The 21400-nt window shown below is 42.1% G+C and overlaps 1 protein-coding gene across 1 annotated transcript in view; it reads left to right on the top strand.

Annotated features, from left to right (window-relative positions):
* LOC140430423 (ubiquitin carboxyl-terminal hydrolase 10-like) overlaps positions 1 to 21400 on the top strand; it is a 73061-nt gene that overhangs the window by 29530 nt on the left and 22131 nt on the right. The window contains exons 5-9 of the mRNA XM_072517895.1: positions 5166 to 5257; positions 7976 to 8085; positions 8346 to 8401; positions 8669 to 8772; positions 12187 to 12286. Of these exons, the coding sequence (XP_072373996.1) occupies positions 5166 to 5257; positions 7976 to 8085; positions 8346 to 8401; positions 8669 to 8772; positions 12187 to 12286 (462 nt within the window). The remainder of the gene's footprint in view (positions 1 to 5165; positions 5258 to 7975; positions 8086 to 8345; positions 8402 to 8668; positions 8773 to 12186; positions 12287 to 21400) is intronic.

Raw genomic sequence — 21400 nt, 5'->3', positions numbered from 1 at the left:
GTAATATCTTCTTTATGAGCCTGCTGTTGCAGACCCTTATTTAGTTCCCACTCAAATGATTCACTGACATGTATTGGCCTGTAAAATATTTAGCTTTTTTCCCAGTGTAGCTTAATGTTGCTGTCAGCTGACAGCTGGAAAGCTGTAAACCAGTATTCACTTGTGTCAAGTTTCAGAATTCTAATCTCTATCCATCGCAGGGCAGGCATGTGTATATATTTTGAAGTATCCATTAAGGTCAACATTTACACGTGACATTTTCCTTTGTTTGAAAATTCAACAGTCCCACCTTACTGTTGCCACAAGATGGTGCTAATAACTCACGATTCATTCCTGTGTACCTTGTAATGCCAATGATGATTTGTTGTTTGACCTCCCAACTGATAACTGTTTCTTTAATTTCTCTACTGTTGTTTTGCATCCTGCTACTTCCCATTAGTCACTTTTTAAAATTTTCAATCAAATTTGTGGTTTATCTTCTCAGAAAATGATTTTCTGGTGCGGACAGTGCTATTTCACAGACATATAGTATGTTGCGTTCCAATGATAAAACCCAATTTCCAAGCAATCCAGACTGATTCTCCTCCGGGATGTTGACTGTATGTTCAAAGGATTAAGTAACCAGACATCCTTGTCTGGGTCATCTTCAGAAACTTGCCCATTGTGTTAACCTGTTAAGTTTAACTGTGCCCATTCCTAGAAAGGATTACAAATAAGGCCTGTTCCAGCTCTTTGCACTACGTTAATTAATCTTCCATGTTTAGCTCCATCAGATACCTTTTAATAAATGCACTTCAATTATCTACTCAATAACTATCTTTCAACAAACATCTTTTTATGTGTTCTTAACAAAGTTGCATATGCTTCAGAATTACTAGTAGATCTGTTGGATTTCTTTTATTAAAATTTTTTTTTTAAGAGTACCCAATTCATTTTTTCCAATTAAGGGACAATGTAGTGTGGCCAATCCACCTACCCTGCACATCTTTAGGTTGTGGGGGCAAACCCCAAGTAAACACTGGGAGAATGCAAACTCCACACGGACAGTGACCCAGGGCCGGGATCGAACCTGGGACCTCGGCGCCGTGAGGCATCAGTGCTAACCACTGTGCCGCCGTGCTGCAGATCTGTTAAATTTCTAAGATGGTGTGCCGAAGGAAATACAACAGCAGCTTTTTAAAAAATCACTAATATTGTCCTACAATCAGAATAACCGAATAGATACCTGGAAACGCTTTCTTGGTATGGCCCTATGTGGTCAAAAAACTACTGTTAGAAAGTACCTGAAAAGTGTACCATGGCCTCATTATGCCAGCGCCGCTATGCTGTTTAATGCTGGTGCGCTTTACATATGTTTCTGGAACTAGGATTGAGGAAAGCATAGGTACAGACTGTTACGTTCATGTGTTTATCCTTCCTCAGGATCAATTAAATTGTGTCAAGGATCATGAATGAACACTGCCAACAATTAGTGGGCTTGAGCGCAATATGGATTTCAAATATTCAGGAAAAGTCAATTATGTTAGTGATAGTTGGAGGTGGAGTTGTTTATGATTGGGATTTGGATATATACAAATTGCATGAAGGTGTGTTTCCCTGGTGAACTCATTTTTGAATCAAGCTGAATATCAATTCTTTGTGAAATTGGATATTCCACAAAGCATATTCTACACCTGCAAAAATATTAGTACTGTATTAGCCATTCACTAGGGGCAGCACGGTGGCGCAGTGGTTAGCACTGCTGCCTCACGGCACCGAGGCCCCAGGTTCGATCCCGACTCTGGGTCACTGTCTGTGGAGTTTGTACATTCTCCCCGGGATTGCGTGGGTTTCGCCCCCACGGCCCAAAAACGATGTATAGGATAGGTGGATTGGCTACGCTAAATTGCCCCTTAATTGGAAAAAATTAATGGGGTACTTGTATTGGCCATCTACTGCCCCAGCACATTGGGCAGCTATACGCCAATGCCCTGAAGAAGGGCAATTCCTAAACAGAGCTGCCTGGAAAGCCAGAGCACGGTAGCATGGTGGTTAGCACAGTTGCTTCACAGCTCCAGGGTCCCAGGTTCGATTCCCAGCTTGGGTCACTGTCTATGCGGAGTCTGCACGTTCTCCGTGTGTCTGCGTGGGTTTCCTCCGGGTGCTGCGGTTTCCTCCCACAGTCCAAAGATGTGCAGGTTAGGTGGATTGGCCATGCTAAATTGCCCTTTGTGTCCAAAAAGGTTGGGTGGGGTCACTGGGTTACCGGGATAGGGTGAAGGTGTGGGCTGGGTAGGGTGTTCTTTCCAAGGGCCAGTGCAGACTTGATGGGCCGAATGGCCTCCTTCTGCACTGTAAATTCTATGATTCTATGAATTGATGTGGCGATACCGGCATTTAACTGGAGTGGGCACAGTAAACAGTCTTACAACACCAGGTTAAAGTCCTGAAGGAGCTGCGCTCGAAAAACTAGTGATTCGAAACAAACCTGTGGATTTTAACCTGGTGTTGTAAGACTTCTTACTGGATTAACTGAAACAGTGAACATATCTATAGAGCTGTTTGCTAGCTACCCGAGTCAGATAATGATGCCAGGGCTAACGACAATTTTTTTTTTTGTGCAGTGAGGGAACATTTGTTATAAGACTGGGGAGTATGCAGATGTAATCTTCATTGGTATACTAAATCAGTTCCCTGTTAAGCATGATGTAACTTAAGTTTGTAATATATAACTTTAAGGTCTGTACACAAACATTTTGAGGACCAGGTTGGAAGTGGTTTCCATGGGTAAAATGGGGCGAAATTCTCCGGAAACGGCGCGATGTCCACCGACTGGCACCCAAAACGGCGCAAATCAGACAGGCATCGCGCCGCCCCAAAGGTGCGGAATGTTCCGCATCTTTGGGGGCCGGGCCCCAACATTGAGGGGCTAGGTCGGCGCCGGAGGAATTTCCGCCCCGCCAGCTGGCGGAAAAGGCCTTTGGTGCCCCGCCAGCTGGCGCGGAAATGACATCTCCGGGCGGCGCATGCGCGGGAGTGTCAGCGGGCGCTGACAGTTTCCCATGCTTGCGCAGTGGAGGGAGTCTCTTCCGCCTCCGCCATGGCGGAGACCGTGGCGGAGGCGGAAGGGAAAGAGTGCCCCCACGGCACAGGCCCGCCCGCGGATCGGTGGGCCCCGATCGCGGGCTAGGCCACCGTGGGGGCACCCCCCCGGGGCCAGATCGCCCCCCCCAGGACCCCGGAGCCCGCCCACGCTGCCTTGTCCCGCCGGTAAGGTAGGTGGTTCAATTTACGCCGGCGGGACAGGCATTTTAGCGGCGGGACTTCGGCCCATCCGGGCCGGAGAATCGAGCGGGGGGGGGGCCCGCCAATCGGCACGGCGCGATTCCCGCCCCCGCCGAATATCCGGTGCCGGAGACTTCGGCAAACGGTGGGGGCGGGATTCACGCCAGCCCCCGGCGATTCTCCGACCCGGCGGGGGGTCGGAGAATTTCGCCCAAGGTGTTGGACGTCTTAAAAAATATTAAGGTAGATAAGTCCCCAGGGCCTGATGGGATCTACCCCAGAATACTGAAGGAGGCTGGAGAGGAAATTGCTGAGGCCTTGACAGAAATCTTTGGATTCTCACTGTCTTCAGGTGATGTCCCGGAGGACTGGAGAATAACCAATATTGTTCCTCTGTAAGAAGGGTAGCAAGGATAATCCAGGGAACTACAGGCCGGTGAGCCTTACTTCAGTGATAGGGGAATTAACAGAGAGAATTCTTCGAGACAGGATCTACTCCCATTTGGAAGCAAATGGACATATTAGTGTGAGGCAGCATGGTTTTGTGAAGGGGAGGTCGTGTCTCACTAACTTGATAGAGTTTTTCGAGGAGATCACAAAGATGATTGATGCAGGTAGGGCAGTGGATGTTGTCTATATGGACTTCAGTAAGGCCTTTGACAAGGTCCCTCATGGTAGACTAGTACAAAAGGTGAAGTCACACGGGATCAGGGGTGAGCTGGCAAGGTGGATACAGAACTGGCTAGGTCATAGAAGGCAGAGAATAGCAATGAAAGGATGCTTTTCTAATTGGAGGGCTGTGACCAGTGGTGTCCCACAGGGATCAGTGCTGGGACCTTTGCTGTTTGCAGTATATATAAATGATTTGGAGGAAAATGTAACTGGTCTGATTAGTAAGTTTGAAGTTTGCAGACGACACAAAGGTTGGTGGAATTGCGGATAGCGATGAGGACTGTCAGAGGATACAGCAGGATTTAGATTGTTTGGAGACTTGGGCGGAGAGATGGCAGATGGAGTTTAATCCGGACAAATGTGAGGTAATGCATTTTGGAAGGTCTAATGCAGGTAGGGAATATACAGTGAATGGTAGAACCCTCGAGTATTGAAAGTCAGAGAGATCTAGGAGTACAGGTCCACAGGTCATTGAAAGGGGCAACACAGGTGGAGAAGGTAGTCAAGAAGGCATATGGCATGCTTGCCTTCATTGGCCGGGGCATTGAGTATAAGAATTGGCAAATCATGTTGCAGCTGTATAGAACCTTAGTTAGGCCACACTTGGAGTATAGTGTTCAATTCTGGTCGCCACACTACCAGAAGGATGTGGAGGCTTTAGAGAGGGTGCAGAAGAGATTTACCAGAATGTTACCTGGTATGGAGGGCATTAGCTATGAGGAGCGGTTGAATAAACTTGGTTTGTTCTCACTGGAACGACGGAGGTTGAGGGGTGACCTGATAGAGGTCTACAAAATTATGAGGGGCATAGACAGAGTGGATAGTCAGAGGCTTTTCCCCAGGGTAGAGGGGTCAATTACTAGGGGGACTACGAGGGTTCTACCATTCACTGTTTAAGGTGAGAGGGGCAAGGTTTAGAGTAGATGTACGAGGCAAGTATATTTACACAGAGGGTAGTGGGTGCCTGGAACTCGCTGCCGGATGAGGTGGTGGAAGCAGGGACGATAGTGACATTTAAGGGGCATCTTGACAAATACATGAATAGGATGGGAATAGAGGCATACGGACCCAGGAAGTGTAGAAGATTGTAGTTTAGTCGGGCAGCATGGTCGGCACGGGCTTGGAGGGCCGAAAGGCCTGTTCCTGTGCTGTACATTTCTTTGTTCTTTGTTCTTTGAATTCCATATATTAATCTTGTAATGTGACTTTTTTTCTTTCCGTGTCCACAGAACTGCTGGAAAATGTGAAATTGGTTCACAAACCAGTGTCTTTGCAACCTCGAGGTCTGATCAACAAAAGCAATTGGTGCTATATCAATGCTGTATCCTTAAAATCTGAATACAGCATGTAGCTTACACTGATCAATCCATATGTACAGCCAAAAGACTAATGAGAGCTCTTGTGTTGAAACAAAGATAATTATTTTGCTATGTAATATGATTTGAGCATGTTTGTAACCATTCTTTTGAAAGGCATACTGAAATAAATGTCATGCTTCTAGACATGCTGGTGGGTGATTCGTGAAGACACAGCCCCTCATCTGAGGTGTGGTGATTCTCCGGTTTATCACCACCAGTCAGCTCTCCCCCTTGAAGGGGAAAGCAGCCTATGGTCATCTGGGACTGTGGGGACTTTACCGTGCCAGTGGGTGATAAAATAAATTTGAAATAAGTAATTGTGCGTGACTGCAGAAAGCAGTGCTGGAAATAATTGGGAAACAAGTGAAGTCAGAATTCTCAAACGTATTTTAAGCAGGGCTCTATAAGATTATTGTGCCTATGCGTAGGTCTTTTCCTTTTTAAAAAATCTACAAAGCTGCCATATTTGTCGCCAAAACAGTTCGCATTTATGTAATTGATTTGCATTTATGTAATTCATTAAATGCAGTAATGTCCTATTAAGTGATTTGAGAAACACATCCCGAGGCACTTCAGAGACCAGGCGCTAATACTCAATCAAAGATAATTATCAAATGAATAATACTTCAGGATATTCTTTTTAATTGTTGCAATATATAGGCTGTTGTGAACATTTACAAGCAAAATACATAACATGAAAGTTATTTAAAGCAAGCAGATTGAATATCAACCCCCACTTTTAAAACAGCGATAAATAGGTTTTTGATCAATAAGGGGATCGGGGGTTATGGGGAGAAGGCAGGAGAATGGGGATGAGAAAAATATCAGCCATGATTGAATGGCGGAGCAGACTCGATGGGCCGAGTGGCCTAATTCTACTCCTGTGTCTTATGGTCTTACTTTCAATTTTAAATGAAGGTGGCCATTCTTGGGTGATCCTTCTTGAGAATGCAATAATACTTGACCCAATAAAACTTGAAATCATTAGCACCATTTAACCTCACTGAGATGCTGTGAGACTGGAGCTCCATAGTATAAAAAATTACCTCAATCTCTTAATTATGCTACAACCTTGCATGAACTTCAGATGAGTTAGTGCGAGTGTGCAGAATTTTGGAATGAAAAGCATTCAACAAGCATTTATTACTCTGCCGTGCTACTTTGCTTGTGTATAAATTAGCCAAATTTACATACATTTCCAAAATTAAATATTCTTTTTAAAATATTTCCAGAGCTTGCTCCTTGTTTATTTCATGAAACAGCAGGTTTGTGCACCTGTCCCACTCCAACAGGCTAATTTGGCTTTTTACTGGTGACTCTGGTGTTTCATTTAGGTTTAATCAAGTTGGCTAAGTTTGCGATTTATATTGTATTGTAACGTCTATGTGAAATGGGAAGCATCAGTATTAACTTTCTCGTGTTTCGTAATTCAACATTACCATAGTAGATATTTTAACGGTAAGCTTCAGAGTATTTTTTACTTTTGTGTTCAAGTAAGTATAGCTAAAGAGAGTGCCAGCTCTGGTGCCTTCTGTGAAATTATTCAGAGTGTGGTAAGCAGTTGTTGGTGAAAAAGATACCTTATATTGCGGCACAGCCTAAAGAATTAAAATTATTTTACTGCAAATTGTTTTTCCTGATCTTATTGTCTTAATGTCAGTCTTAATACTGTGCAAAATTAACAGGAGGCAGTGGCATAATGGTATTTGTCACTGGACTAATAATCCGGAGCCTGGGTTCGAATCCCACCACGGCAAATGTTAAGATTTGAATTCAGTAAAAATCTGGAATTGAAAAGAAGATCATAAAAACCATTGTCGATTGTTGTAAACATTCATCTGGTTCACTATTGTCTTTTACGGAAGGAAATCTGCCATCCTGACCCGTTCTGGCCAACATGTGACTCTAAACCCACAACAATGTGGTTAACATTGTCTTAAATGTCCTCTTGAGTGGCCGAGCAAACAACTCAGTTCAAGGGCAATTAGGGACGCGCAATAAATCCTGGCACAGCCAGTGATGCTCATATCTATGCACGAATAAAAAAATAAATTGATAATACACATGGAATATGCTATTCCCAAATCACTTAATAGTACATCACTGCATTTAATGAAAAATCAAATTACATATTAATGTATAGGTAGAGTAGTTCAAAACCAGCCCTAAACCTGTGTTTTCCAAAAAACAGGCAGTTTTCTAATGCTGCATGTATCAATTTTAATGGAGACATTTATAAAAAAAAAAACTTATTTGGACTATCGTGTAGGCACGACAATACTGCGGCGTCTCCAGACTAGTAACCAAGTTTGCCGCTTTGAATGCTGCTCTCTCCCATGTTCCAACTGAGCCTTGAGCCCACCCAATCCAGCTTTACCCAAACAGCCCATAGCCTGAACCCAAATCAGCAATGTCCGAAATCTAGCATGACCTCAGTCTCGGGGTACTGTACCTGTACACGAATGAAATAGATGAGCCAGTCTCGGGTCCTTGACTTTGGTCGTAATGATAACTTTTAAATGGTCTTCAAAGCCCATCAAAATTTTTAATATGTTTGATGCAGTTGTGTGTTGAAGGTTAAGAAAATAGATTTACTGCTTCCACTACTTGGCTTCAAGTACGTTGTGTTGTCCCATAGCAAATCAAGTGGAACTATTATCTCCTTAACTAATTTGACATAGACTTTGCAGGCTTTGGTTGCATGCCCACCCATGTATCATCTGATGAAGTCTGTTCCAATATATAGTGAGATACAGAGACCTCGAAGTTCTACACCAATGATGGACAGCTTGTATGTATTGCATCTGTTTATACTTTTACTTGAAATGTTTTGAAAAATGCTCTAGTGGATATGTTCAGGTCTGCTCACTTTGATATAAATTTAAAAGGAAAGTAGTTCCCAGAATTTGTGCATGTTCATATTGTGATATGCCGGATATAATTGCTTTCTAAGAATTTGTAGCTTAGTTTGTTAGTAAAATAGTAAACATTTAAAACATCAACAAAAATATTCTTTAAACTGAACATTGTTCTGTTTTGTTAATTAAATAGCGTTCGACTGATGAATGAGTTCAGTACTATGCCAGTACCCTCCAAGCCAAAACCAGGTATGTAATTTAGGTACCACATCAATCTGTGTATCTTAGTGGCTGTGTGCTAATTAAAGCTTCTTTCAACTCCATTTTATTTAAAATGACATATCGTTTGATTCTGAAAAGCCTAATGACACAATAGTTGGTTAATTTTTCATTTTTTGGTATTTATAATGTATTTCAAAATGCATCTTCATGATTAAAAGTAATTTGTGTTGCTGTGCAAATGCTTTACTTCATGTTACTGGAATACCTTTTGATAATCTTTCATAATTATATAAGGTACTGGTGATAAAACTGTTAAAGATATTCGCACTGGAATTCCTTTCGAACCGACCTACATTTACAGAGTGCTGACGGTTATCAAGTCAAGTTTATCTGAAAAGGTAAGTTCTTAGGGTATTGTTTGCCCGTCATTTTTTTTCTTAATCCCAAATAGTGTTTTGGAGTTTCCGTAATATTGACACTTATCAAGCCCTCTTAGTACCACTGCTATTCTATTGCAGTTTGAATATGCAATGCTGCAGTGAAACTGTAAACAAAAATTGAATTGAATTATGTAAGACCCTTGTGCTCATTAACAATCCAGATTGGTTTTATCATTTTTATAATTCATAATGGTAAAATCCTGTATGTCAAAATGAAAAAGTTATTGGTGGCGCAGTGCATGGTGCCATGGATTGGGATGTGAGTTTATGCCCGTGACTTCTCCTCTTCTCTCTCCTCCCCCCACACCTGAGTTGTTCCGATCTCTCTCGTACCAAAGTGGGAGGTGCTGAAGAGAGGCCGTGCCCTTCCTCACAGAGGAGAGTTGTCACCGAGCCATGCTCTTCTTGTGATGATGAAAGGTATTTTTTAATAATCATTAGTTGTTTTCGACTGTCTGTCTGCAACTGAATTTTTAATTTTTCCCGCCCCAAGTTTCTATATAAATCAAAATCGCTTTTCCTGTTTTAGGAGTACTGGGGACCTGGCTCCCAATCACTCTACTATTGCTGGTGCATAGTCAGCTGTTGGGTGAATGAGGGTGATGGACCTCTAAGCTTCCCGCTTTCCAGAGAAATCGGCCAGTGACTCCATCTTATTAAGATTGGGGATTTCTCCACCCCTTCTTATCCCCTATCTCCAGCCCCATTCCCCCCTCCCCTTTCCCGGCTGGGAATCATGGACATCTTGTATCATGTTCACAATGCAGTTGTTGGAACTTCAACATTGTACATCACTGTGCCACCATATGCAATTGACTTAATTCCCTTGCACTGCAAGGCGCAAATTTCTTGTAGTATCCACTAACACCTAACCTAAAAAATGCAAATGTGGTTGTAGCTTTTTCAAAAATTTTAATGGATTTTTAAAAAATCTCGCTTCCTTTACCATAAGTAGTCTGTAGTCAATGATAGAACTAAGTACATGGAAAAGAAAACTTCTTTAAAAATGGTAAAAACCTGGTGTGTGCATGGGTTAAATTTGTGATTGGACGATGGACTAATCTGCAAATTAATTACAAGCACTCTCTCTTTAGAGTGTCGACTTATTTATAATATACCCACCCAACAATGTTCCAGCTTCCGTATCAGTGTCCATAAAATTTCTTGAAAGAGTTCTGAAAATGAATATTTGGAATAAGATTGAATTTCTCTACCCTGGCTAGGCTTGTGGTAGCTCAGTAGCATTGGCCTCAAGGCTTTACTATTTGACTTTTAGTTCATTTCCTCTAAACCTGATAAAGAAAGATCAGCAGGATAAATTTACCTTTGTCTCATCAACTATTCTGTTCGATTCAAAGGAGATGTGAGTATTATTATGCCTCATTTTTCAAAACACACCAAGGCATTTTGTCTTACTTAACCTTTTTTATAGACATTTCAGGCTCCAATTTCTGATGAAAGGCTAGCTATAATTTCAGGTGTTCGTTGCAGAGTGTCGGTAACCAAAATTGTGTCTCTCAGAGCAAATTATTCTGCTGGCATAAGGAATAAAACTCATCAGAAAGAATACTTTTATGCTTCAGGAGGAAATTTTCCACTTGCTGTTACTTGCTCAGTCTTCCTCCATTGGATGAATTTACAACACGGTGGTATAGATATAGTGTCTATGTCGGTTGTTATTTCAGGTCCTTCGTGATTGCTGCATTGCAAACCGTATAGAGAGAAAATGTGCATTTGTATAGCGCTTTCCATGTTTGTAACATGTTCCAAAGAGCTTCACGGCTAATTAAGCACTTTTGAAGCATAGTCACTTACGATATAATGAAAGGTAGCGCCAGATTTCTGCACAGCAATATCCTACAATTATCAGCAGGTTAAATATTCTGAAGTGTTTTATTCATGTTGGTTGAGAGATAAATGTTGGACAAGACATTGGTAGAATTTCCCAGCTGCTCTTTGAATTGTACCATGGGATCTTTTACATCCACCTGTCAGGGCAGACAAGGGTCTCAGTTTAAAGATATCACAGCCTAGATTACATGTTCAAGTCTCTGGGAAGGGGCTTGAATCCATGACCGACTGACTCCGATTATGGACACATTTTATCATGGGGTTTCAATCTGCAACACCTGTTTTCATGAATATGTTTTAACGGTAGATGAGTGGATTTCAAGGAAGCCTGGCTATTCCCCAAAGAAGACGCATTGTAAGATGCCTCCTAAAAGTGTCCCTCAAGGAGCATATTCAGCTCTGAAGAAGTCATGCAGACTCAAAACGCTAATTCTGTTTCTCTCTCCACAGATGCTGCCAGACCTGCTGAGTTTTTCCAGCATTTTGTGTTTTTATAAGCATATTCTCTGACTGTGTAATATTGTTTGCTTCAACTGAAAGCCAAAGTGGGTACCACTTTCTTGCACTGGTCACTTTCTGTTAGCAAAGGTGCTGCAGGTGCAGCCACATCCTTTGTGTAAGTTCTCCAACTGTTGCTATAGATGTTTGACCAGGTTATGCTTGAAGAAGCAATTTCAGGAATGTCTACACTAACTGCAGTCTGCATTGCCCAGTACTTTTCCTATTTGAGGGAAATGTTGATTGTATTCAGGGCAGGCCTGTTAATATTAGCAATTTGCCTCTAAAACAAATGTTTCAGAGACTTCCTTGACAACATTGTTAGGTTTATTGTACTGGGATTTACTGGATTGCTCTGCAGTAAGCCAGCATGGATGTGATGGGGCTGAATTGCCATAATGATGCTTATGACTCCATTACAAATAGCCTTTAAAGGCATTTAAGCTTTCTTTTATGCTCTTCATTATATTCTGTCCCAAAAGTGGCTTACAAAAATGTATTTCCTCAGTTGGTATGTGTCTCTTAATTAGAACATTGATTCAAGGATCACTCCAGGACTTGACATAATTGAGCCAACCATCCCCTGCAGAAATGAGGGAGTGCTGGATGAGAGGTCATAAAAGGATAAACTGAGGCTCTGTCTCTGCCCCAGTGGCCTATGTGAATGCTAGAGATCTTGCACCACAAACCTGAAGTGGAGCAAGATGCTGTACTAGGGTCAGATCTGCATTCCTTGCTCATTAATAGCACAAGAAAATATTAATTGGCTATTCATTTCACTTGCTGTTCGTGGGACCTTATTGTGTGCAAATTGGCTGCTGCATTTATCCACATATATGATTACCTCAGAAAGCAAAATAATTTGTTGGCTTGAAAAACTTGGGGTGTTCTGAAAAATTGCATAAATTTCTCCAGTAAGGCAAGTGTTATTTTTCCTGCTGAAACTTTCTGTCTCTAGTTTCTTTTTCAGCTTGTTTTTTAAAAAACTTGCGTTTAATTAATGGGTCGTACTTTCTTGTTTAGGGCCGGCAAGAAGACGCAGAGGAATATCTGGGCTTCATTTTAAATGGCCTACATGAGGAAATGTTAGCACTGAAGAAACTGATAACTCCTCAGGACGAAAGTAAGCGATTGTTAATTCTCTCCCTTGCTCCCAGAATTTTGCAGTTTCCTGAAATGTGACCAGTGTGTATATTCATGTAAAAGTTAAATTTTTTGAGACCATTTTATGGGCCAAAAGTATGGGTCGACTTTTACATGTGCAGTATTTTTGAGGGATTGATATGCGTGCTTGGTTTGAGCCCAAAAAAGACTCAATGGAATGATGTAAAAACCAACAACATTACAGCATCCATATTAACTCTATAACATCTATGTTATAACAGTAAAGCTATGTATATACATTTGCTCCCAAGTATAAATAATACCATAATGAATTAATTACAGTACTTCACATTATCAGTGATTTGGAAGGATTTCAATCTGAATCACTGAACAATTCATCCCAATAACATGGGTGTGTGCAACATATGGGTTATCTCTATCTTCATCATCATCGTTTGTAGTACCGCTAACTATGGCATCCTCATTCCACAAGTTGCTATCCTTATTCTTTTTTTTTAATTTTTCCCAATTGGGGCAATTTAGCATGGCCAATCCACCTACCCTGCACATCTTTGGAATGTGGGGGCGAAACCCATGCAAACACGGGGAGAATGTGCAAACTCCACACGGTCAGTGACCCAGTGTCGGGATTGAACCTGGGACCTCGGCGCCGTGAGGCAACAGTGCTAACCACTCTGCCACCGTGCTGCCCTCACAAGTTGCTATCCTTGGTACTGTTGCGTGTATTCGATATGTTAGAAATGATTTTTTGACTATTGAGATCTAATACATTCTACGTTTCTGACCCATTGCTGCAATGTTGTTAGAGTGCTTGTATATTTCCACCTTCAGTGAATATTTCTTTGCCTTCCAACATACAATTGTTCCACATTTTCTTGGATACTTTCCTTGAGAAGTTAATTTATACACACATCCTTGTGTTGAGCAACACTGAGATTGGCATTCTCAGTGAACAAACATTTTTTTTGCATAGTCCTGTTGGTCTCAAATTTCACACTTCTTTGATCTATTTCATGCAACTGAGTTTGTCGATCGAGCTTTTTTACATGAACAATGATTACAATGCTTTTCTGAAATTTCTCTTTGGGGAAAGCTTTGTGCTTAACCATCACCATTAGTTTTAATTTTGTGCAAACAACCAAAAAGATGAAACCACTGAACCCACCCCTTCTCATGGTCGGTCGTCTTTACAAGGACAATTTGTTTCACCAATCTTGGTAACGGTTTTGCTTGCTGGCACGTTGAAGTTCACTGGTGTTTCAGCCATATTTGTAAATTGGGTCAATCGATATGCATTCTTGATGTCAGATGACACAGCAATGGAAATTCATGGTCTTTTTCATCAATCTTATGCACCATCTGGTACTGGCTTTCAATTCTCAAATACCATTTTCACTTCAGCAAGGACTCCCGGGCGGTGACATGGTATTTTACCAGTGAGCATTAGCTATTCTACCACTTTTTCATCCAGTTTAAATTGAGCTGCATATTTGACATTCTTTAATGAAGAATGTCTCAGATCATGCACACATTAGTTGTGTGATTTGCTGGGAGGTATCTGCGCGGGGCTTTAAATTAATGAGCCATAGTAATTCGGGGTTAAGTAATCAATTAGTGCAACACTGTTTAGTCCCTGAAATTCTGCGGTCTACCTTCATACGTGACACAAGAAAAATTACATTTTTTAAGGCAATAAGTCATTGGGTCAACCTTTACACATTTCTTGGGGAATTACGATAGTAATCAGAAAACTCTTGAAATCTAAATGTTTTATGTCTAAATGTTTTATACTCTTACTGTATGTTTAATGCATGTTACAATGCATGTTAGTTGAAACATTTATAATTTTCTTTTAATTGCAAATTTAATCCTGTATGATGGCATTTAAAGGCAAGCTGTAGAGTATTTCTGATATTCCTAGTTCTCCAGATCATTGAATAATGCTGAGACTATCCAGAGATATAGGACCACCTAAAAAAGTGGAGATGATTACAAAATTAAGTATAGTTACTCAGTGAATATTATACAGAACAATCAGACCAATCCTGAATTTGTATCAAAGACTTCCCAAATGTGTGTTGAAAATTTTTGTATCTGCCGTATGCAGTTGCTGACTGCATTCACATGTGCTGCAGAGCTTTGTCAGACATTCCTAGCAATCTGATGGTGATTTTCTATTTTGCAGCATTGCATTACTTTAGTGGAAGTATCTGATCAGTTTTTGCACTGTAAATCTTTGCCAGAGCTTTTGTTGGCAAAAGTTGGTAATTTAGCATCGTACAACAATTGTGCATCACTGATTTGAATGTGCTTTTTATATAACCTGTTCATTTTTAATATTTTTGATCAATTTTGTGACATTAGTTTGTGACTGGAGGTTAATAACCTTCATATCAAAGCTTCCTTTTTTTTTTCTAATCTTAAGTTTATTACCTAGGTTTAAAATGATAGTTGAATTTGGTTTATACAGAATGTATTGAAGGAATGAATGAATTAAAATTTCTATAGTGCCTAATCATATTCTTGGATAATCCTGGATGTTTCACATCCATTCAATACTTTTGAAGTGTAAACAGGAATATTTATGTAAACAATTAGTTTGAAAGCAATAAGTGAGATGAGTGACCCAGATACTGTTTTCAGTAGGCTGCTGTCTAAGGCAACTGGCATGCACAGAACTCCCAAAAACCACACATAATAATAATAATAATCGCTTATTGTCACACGTAGGCTTCAATGAAGTTACTGTGTAAAGCCCCTAGTTGCCACATTCCGGTGCCTGTTCGGGGAGGCCAGTACGGGAATTGAACCTGTGCTGCTGGCATTGTTCCAGCAAGGGGCTGGTTTAGCACACTGGGCTAAATAGCTGGCTTTTAAAGCAGACCAAGGCCGTCCAGCAGCACGGTTCAATTCCCGTACCAGCCTCCCCGAACAGGCGCTGGAATTTGGCGACTAGGGGCTTTTCACAGTAACTTCATTGAAGCCTACTTGTGACAATAAGCGGTTTTCATTTCATTACAAGCCAGCGGTTTAGCCCACTGCTAAACCAAATTGCATGGAAAAATATACAAAAAACACACTTTTAAAAAAAATAATAATAATTTAGAGTACCGAATTCATTTTTTCCAATTAAGGGGCAATTTTGCGTGTCCAATCCACCTACCCTGCACATCTTTGGGTTGTGGGGGCAAAACCCACGCAAACACTGGGAGAACAAAAAACACTCCTAACCCATGGACACTAACTACAGACAGTTTTAAATGCACCAAACTCATGTATAACGTCAGACACTAGGTATGCACGTCAGTATGAAAGGCTGTAGGTTTTGTGAATGGAATGGGCTCTTTTACCTAGCGTCTTAATGATAGACTCACTGCCTTATTCCTGGGTTTGAATTCCTTAACAGCTCTATTTCAGGGAAAAGGGCAGTTCTTTGCGGCTATGGATGATGAGTAAAAGAATTGCCCATTGACAAGCCAGTTCTTCCCACATATCCAACTGCCACCTCATTCTGACTTGCATGAACTGACCTCACTAACCTGAATAATGGTAAGCACATGCAAGCTGTATGTGCTTACCGCCTATATCCTGTAACCCAAGACTCTCAGCCTCACCTGCAAATTTTGTAGACCTCAATCCGGCCTGTCCTCAGCCTCCGTCTTTCCAATGAAAACAACCCGAGTTTATTCAATCTCTCATAGCGAACCCCTCCAGACCAGGCAACATCCTGGTCTCTTCAAAGTTTGCACTCTCTTCAAAGCACCCATGTCCTTCTGGTAGTGTGGCCACCAGAACTGCACGCAATATTCCAAATGTGGCCTAACTAAAGTTTTACGCAACTGTAACATGACCTGTCAACTCTTGTACTCAGTGCCCTGGCCGATGAAGGCAAGCTTGCCATATGCCATCGTGACCACCTTATCCACCTGCATCACCACTTTCATGGAACTATGGACCAGAACGCCCAGAATCCTCTGTATGTCAACGCTCCGAGGAGTTCTGCCAATTACTGTATAATTCACACCTGAATTTGACCTTCCAAAATGCATCACCTCTTGTTTGTCGAGATTGAACTCCACCTGCCATTTCTCTACCAACTCTCCAATATTTCTATATTCTGGTGTATTCTCTGACAGTCCCCTTCACTATCTGCAACTCCACCTATCTTAGTGTCATCTGCAAACTTGATAATCAGACTACCTACATTTCCCTCCAGATCATTTTGATATATATATAACAAACAACAGTGATCCCAGCACTGATCCCTGTAGAACACAACTAGTTACAGATCTCCTTTCTGAAAAACTCCCTTCTGCTATTACTCGTCTCCTGTTGCCAAGTCAGTCCTTCATCCATCTAGCTGGCACACCCCGAATCCCATGCAACTTTACCTTTTGTACTAGTCTGCAAGGAGGGACCTTGTCAAGTGTCTTACTAAAGTTCATGTAGACGACATCCCTCATCAATTAATATTGAAATTGTCTCAAAAAACTCTTATCAAGTTGGTAAGACATAACCTTCCCCACACAAAACCATGTTGCCTATCACCATCAAGTCCATTTGCTTCCAAATGTGAATAAATCCTGTCCCCCAGTATCTTCTCCAACAGTTTCTCCATCAATAACAGCAGGCTCACCAACCTATAATTCCCTGGATTATCCCTGCTTGCCTCCTTAAACAAAGGGACAACATTGGCTACCCTCCAGTCCTCTGGAACCTCATCTGTCATCAAAGATAATGCAAAGATATCTGTTGGAGATGGTCATTGCTCAGCACTTGGTTGTGGCGGGAAAATTACTTGCCACTTACCAGCCCAAGCCTGAATTTTGTCCAGTCTTGCTGCATATGGGCACGGGTGCTTCAGTATTTGAGGGGTCATGAATAGTGATGAACCTTGTGCAATCATTAGCGAACGTCCCCACTTCTGACCTCATGGAGGGACCTAATACACTACCCTGAGGAACTCCTGCAGTGATGTCCTGGGACTGAGATTATTGACCTCCAACAACCACATACGTCATCCTTGTGTGAGGTATGATTCTAGTCAGTGGAGAGTTTCCCCCCTGATCCCCATTGACTCCAGCTTTGCTTGGGCTCCTTAATGCCATGCTCAGTTATATGCTGCCTTGATGTCAAGTTCAGATCTCTTGTCCATGTTTGGACTAAGGCACAAATGGGGTCAGGAGCTGAGGGCCATGGCGCTAGCCAAACTGAGTGTTAGTAAGCAGGTTATTCCTGAGTAAGTGCTGCTTAATAGATGACCCTATCCATCACCTTGTTGATGACCGAGTAGACTGATGGGGTGGATAAATGGCTGGGTTGGATTTGGCTTGTGTTTTGCAGGCAGGACATTCCTGGGCAATTTCCACAATGCTAAGTAGATGCTAGTGCCGTAACTGTGCTGGAATAGCATGGCTAAGGGCTCAGCTTGTTCTTGAACGCAAAGTTTTCAGTACTATTGCTGGAATGTTGTCAAGGCCCATAGCTGTTGCGGTATCTAACGCCTATCCGCCATTTCTTATGATAATTTGTAGTTAATCAAAATGGATCATCCACTTGGCACTTCTGGTCGAAGATTCTTGCAAATGCTTCTGTCTTGTCTTTTGTGCTGATGTGCTGGACTCCTCCTCTCGTGAGTTGTTTATTTGCCCACCACCATTCATGGCAGGTTGTGGCACGACTGTAGAGTTATGGAGTTGCTTAGCTCTGTGTAGCACATGCTGTTTTCACTGTTTGGCATCCAAGTAGTCTGGTGCTGTAGCTTCACCAGGCTGACACCTTATTCTTAAGTTGCTCTGGTGCTGGTCCTGGATTGCCCTCCTGCACGTTCCATTGAACCAAGGTTGATTCTCTGGTTTGATGGTAATAGTAGAGGGGGGGAATATGCCAAGCCCTGAGGTTACAGATTGTGGTTTTATACAATTTTGCTGCAGCTGATGGCCCACAGCATCTCATGGATGCTCGATTTTGGAATGTTAGATATGTTCAAAATCCCATTTAGTGCCACACAACAAGATGGAGGATATCTTCAATGTGAAGGCGGGCCTTCTTACACGGACTGTGCATTGGTCACTCCTACCAATACTGTCATCCATAGATGCATCTGTGACGGGTAAATTGGTGAGGACGAGGTCAAATAGTTTTTCTCCCTTGCTGGTTCCTCACTACTTGCCATAGACCCAGTCTAGCAGCTATGTCCTTTAGGATTCTGCCAGCTTGGTCAATAATGTTGCTACAGAGCCACTCTTGATGATGGATAAGTCCCCCACCTAGATTACATTCTATGTCCCAGCCACCTTCAGTGCTTCTTCCAAGTGAATTCTATGATTCTATGAAGTAGTACTTCCAAGTGGTGTTCAGCATGGAGTACTGATTCATCTTGAGGGGGGTGGTAATCATCAGAAGGTTTCCTTTCCCATGTTAGACCTGATGCCATGAGACTCCATAGGGTGCCAGGTTAACTCCTTCCTGACTATATTAAAGGGCAGCACGGTAGCATTGTGGATAGCACAATTGCTTCACAGCTCCAGGGTCCCAGGTTTGATTCCGGCTTGGGTCACTGTCTGTGCGGAGTCTGCACATCCTCCCTGTGTGTGCGTGGGTTTCCTCTGGGTGCTCCGGTTTCCTACCACAGTCCAAAGATGTGCAGGTTAGGTGGATTGGCCATGATAAATTGCCCGTAGTGTCCAAAATTGCCCTTAATGTTGGGAGGGGTTACTGGGTTATGGGGATAGGGTGGAGGTGTTGACCTTGGGTAGGGTGCTCTTTGCAAGAGCCGGCGCAGACTCGATGGGCCGAATGGCCTACTTCTGCACTTTAATTCTATGATATCTATGATACCGCTGCACCACCTCGGGAGAGGGGTCTATCTTTTAGGTGGGATATGCTTGGTGTTGGTGATGCCTGGGACATTGCCTGTGAGGAAATTCCACGAGTATGACTGTCAGGCTGTTGCTTGACTAGTCTGTGAGGCTGCTCTCCCAATTCTGGCACAGGCTTCCGGATGTTAGTGAGGAGGATTTTGTGCGGCCAACAGGGCTGGGTTTGCCGTTGTCATTTCAGTCGATGCTGGCTGACCCATTCGATTTCAGTACACTTAACAGTTTGATGCAACTGAGTGGCTGCTGGGCCATTTCAGTGGGCATTTAAGCATCAACCACATTACTGAACCACTGGTCCAGTAACAAAACTACTTTGATTATAAATTGAAGTTGTGGTCAAAGATCAACCGTGATTCTTTTGAATGCCAGTGCAGGCTTATGGGGCCATCTGGCTGCCTTGTTTCTTGGATTCACTGGTTGATCATATGGCTTTTTAAAATGTTTCAAAGATGCTTGGACTGAAACTAGGATAGAAAACCAGTTTGCAGCTGCCAAAACATTGCACACATGCCTTCATGCCATGAAAATACTGTGCAAAAAATACAAGAGTACAAAATTTGAATAACCTTCAGCAAAATGCTTAACCGTGGCTTACGTTTTTGTGTGGAAACAAATTCAAGGATGATGCCAGGACATTATAGAAGATATTTCTCCACATCACAGCAGATAATTTCAATTGTACTTAAATGACCGATATTTTTTTTTAAACTTCAGTGTAGCAAAATAATCTGTACTTGATAGCAAGGAACCAAGTGTGCATGCTACTCGTGACCAAGACGAGGAATAGGTTTTTAAAAAAATGTGTTTCTTTTTCCGCAGTGTGCTGGAACCATATGCTGGGATGCTGTAATAAAATGTGTTTCGATATAGAGTGTGATGAATGTAGGAATTTCATATGTATTATATTATAGGTATTTGGTGCAGTAAGGGTTAAAAGCCTGGGTTAGTGTGAATGTGGCTGCTGCAATTATGTTTTAAAAGAAATCGTAGTTTGAAAGGCAAGTATATTTTTGGAGCCAGGGGTGCAATTAAACCATTCTTTTGTTTTTAAATTGAAGAGTACCCAATTCTTTTTTCCCAATTAAGGTTCAATGTAGCGTGGCTAATTCACCCACCTTGCACATCATTTTGAGTTGTGGGGTGAGACCCACGCAGACACGGGGAGAATGTGCAAACCCCACAAGGGGCAGGGTCGAACCCGGGTCCTTGGCGCCATGAGGCAGCAGTGCTAACCACTACGCCACCATGCTGAATTAAACCATTCTAAAAGGCTTGGGCTAATGTAGTTTTGTTTGGATTAAGGGGACTTCCTGTGGAGTGAATTAGATTTCAGCTTGGTAAAATGTGATTACTGGGTGGAGCTAAGTTATCAAGCATTTTGCAGGGAAAGCAGGTCAGTGGATTTCTAGCTGAAGCTGTGAACACAGCTTGCTCTCTGCAGTTCAGCTCAAAACATATGCAGACGAGAGCAGTGTGGCTGGAAAGGTGAATAAACCGGCTGAAACCGCTTCTGAAAAATGCAGTCAGATTTTCTGCATGGGTCTGACAGGAGTCCGATATTTTCATTCAAGCAGTGTCAAAGATCTTTCTTTCTCAAAGAACATCTCTAAAGCAAGTATTCCTAAGTGCCAATAGTTTGAGAGCCGAGATGGGTTTTTTTTCTTGTTTGAGGGGGAATAAAGATGGCAGTTAAGGGTATTGTATTCTCTGTATTGAATAGTATTGTTTAAGGGGTAATTGTGAGCAATTTTCTCTATTAAAAATATTTTAATACTGTGTTGGTAATAGTTTGTTTTAAATATACTAACTAACTTGATAAGAGTTTTTCGAGGAGGTCGCAAAGATGATTGATGCAGGTAGGACAGTGGATGTTGTCTATATGGACTTCAGTAAGGCCTTTGACAAGGTCCCTCATGGCAGACTGGTACAAAAGGGATCAAAGGTGAGCTGGCAAGATGGATATAGAACTGGCTAGCTCCTAGAAGCCAGAGAGTAGTAATGGAAGGGTGCTTTTCTGTTTGGAGGGCTGTGACTAGTGGTGTTCCACAGGGTTCAGTGCTAGGACCGTTGCTGTTCGTAGTATATATAAATGATTTGGAGGAAGATGTAACTGGTCTGATTAGTAAGTTTGCGGACGACACAAAGGTTGGTGGAATTGTGGATAGCGATGAGGACTGTCGGAGGATACAGCAGGATTTAGATCGTTTGGCGACTTGGGCAGAGAGGTGGCA

Source organism: Scyliorhinus torazame, chromosome 10 (assembly GCF_047496885.1).
Source record: "Scyliorhinus torazame isolate Kashiwa2021f chromosome 10, sScyTor2.1, whole genome shotgun sequence".
NCBI classification, from domain to species: Eukaryota; Metazoa; Chordata; class Chondrichthyes; order Carcharhiniformes; family Scyliorhinidae; genus Scyliorhinus; species Scyliorhinus torazame.
Note: the sequence above shows the minus strand (reverse complement) of the source record. Positions and strands in the feature narration are given on the sequence as shown.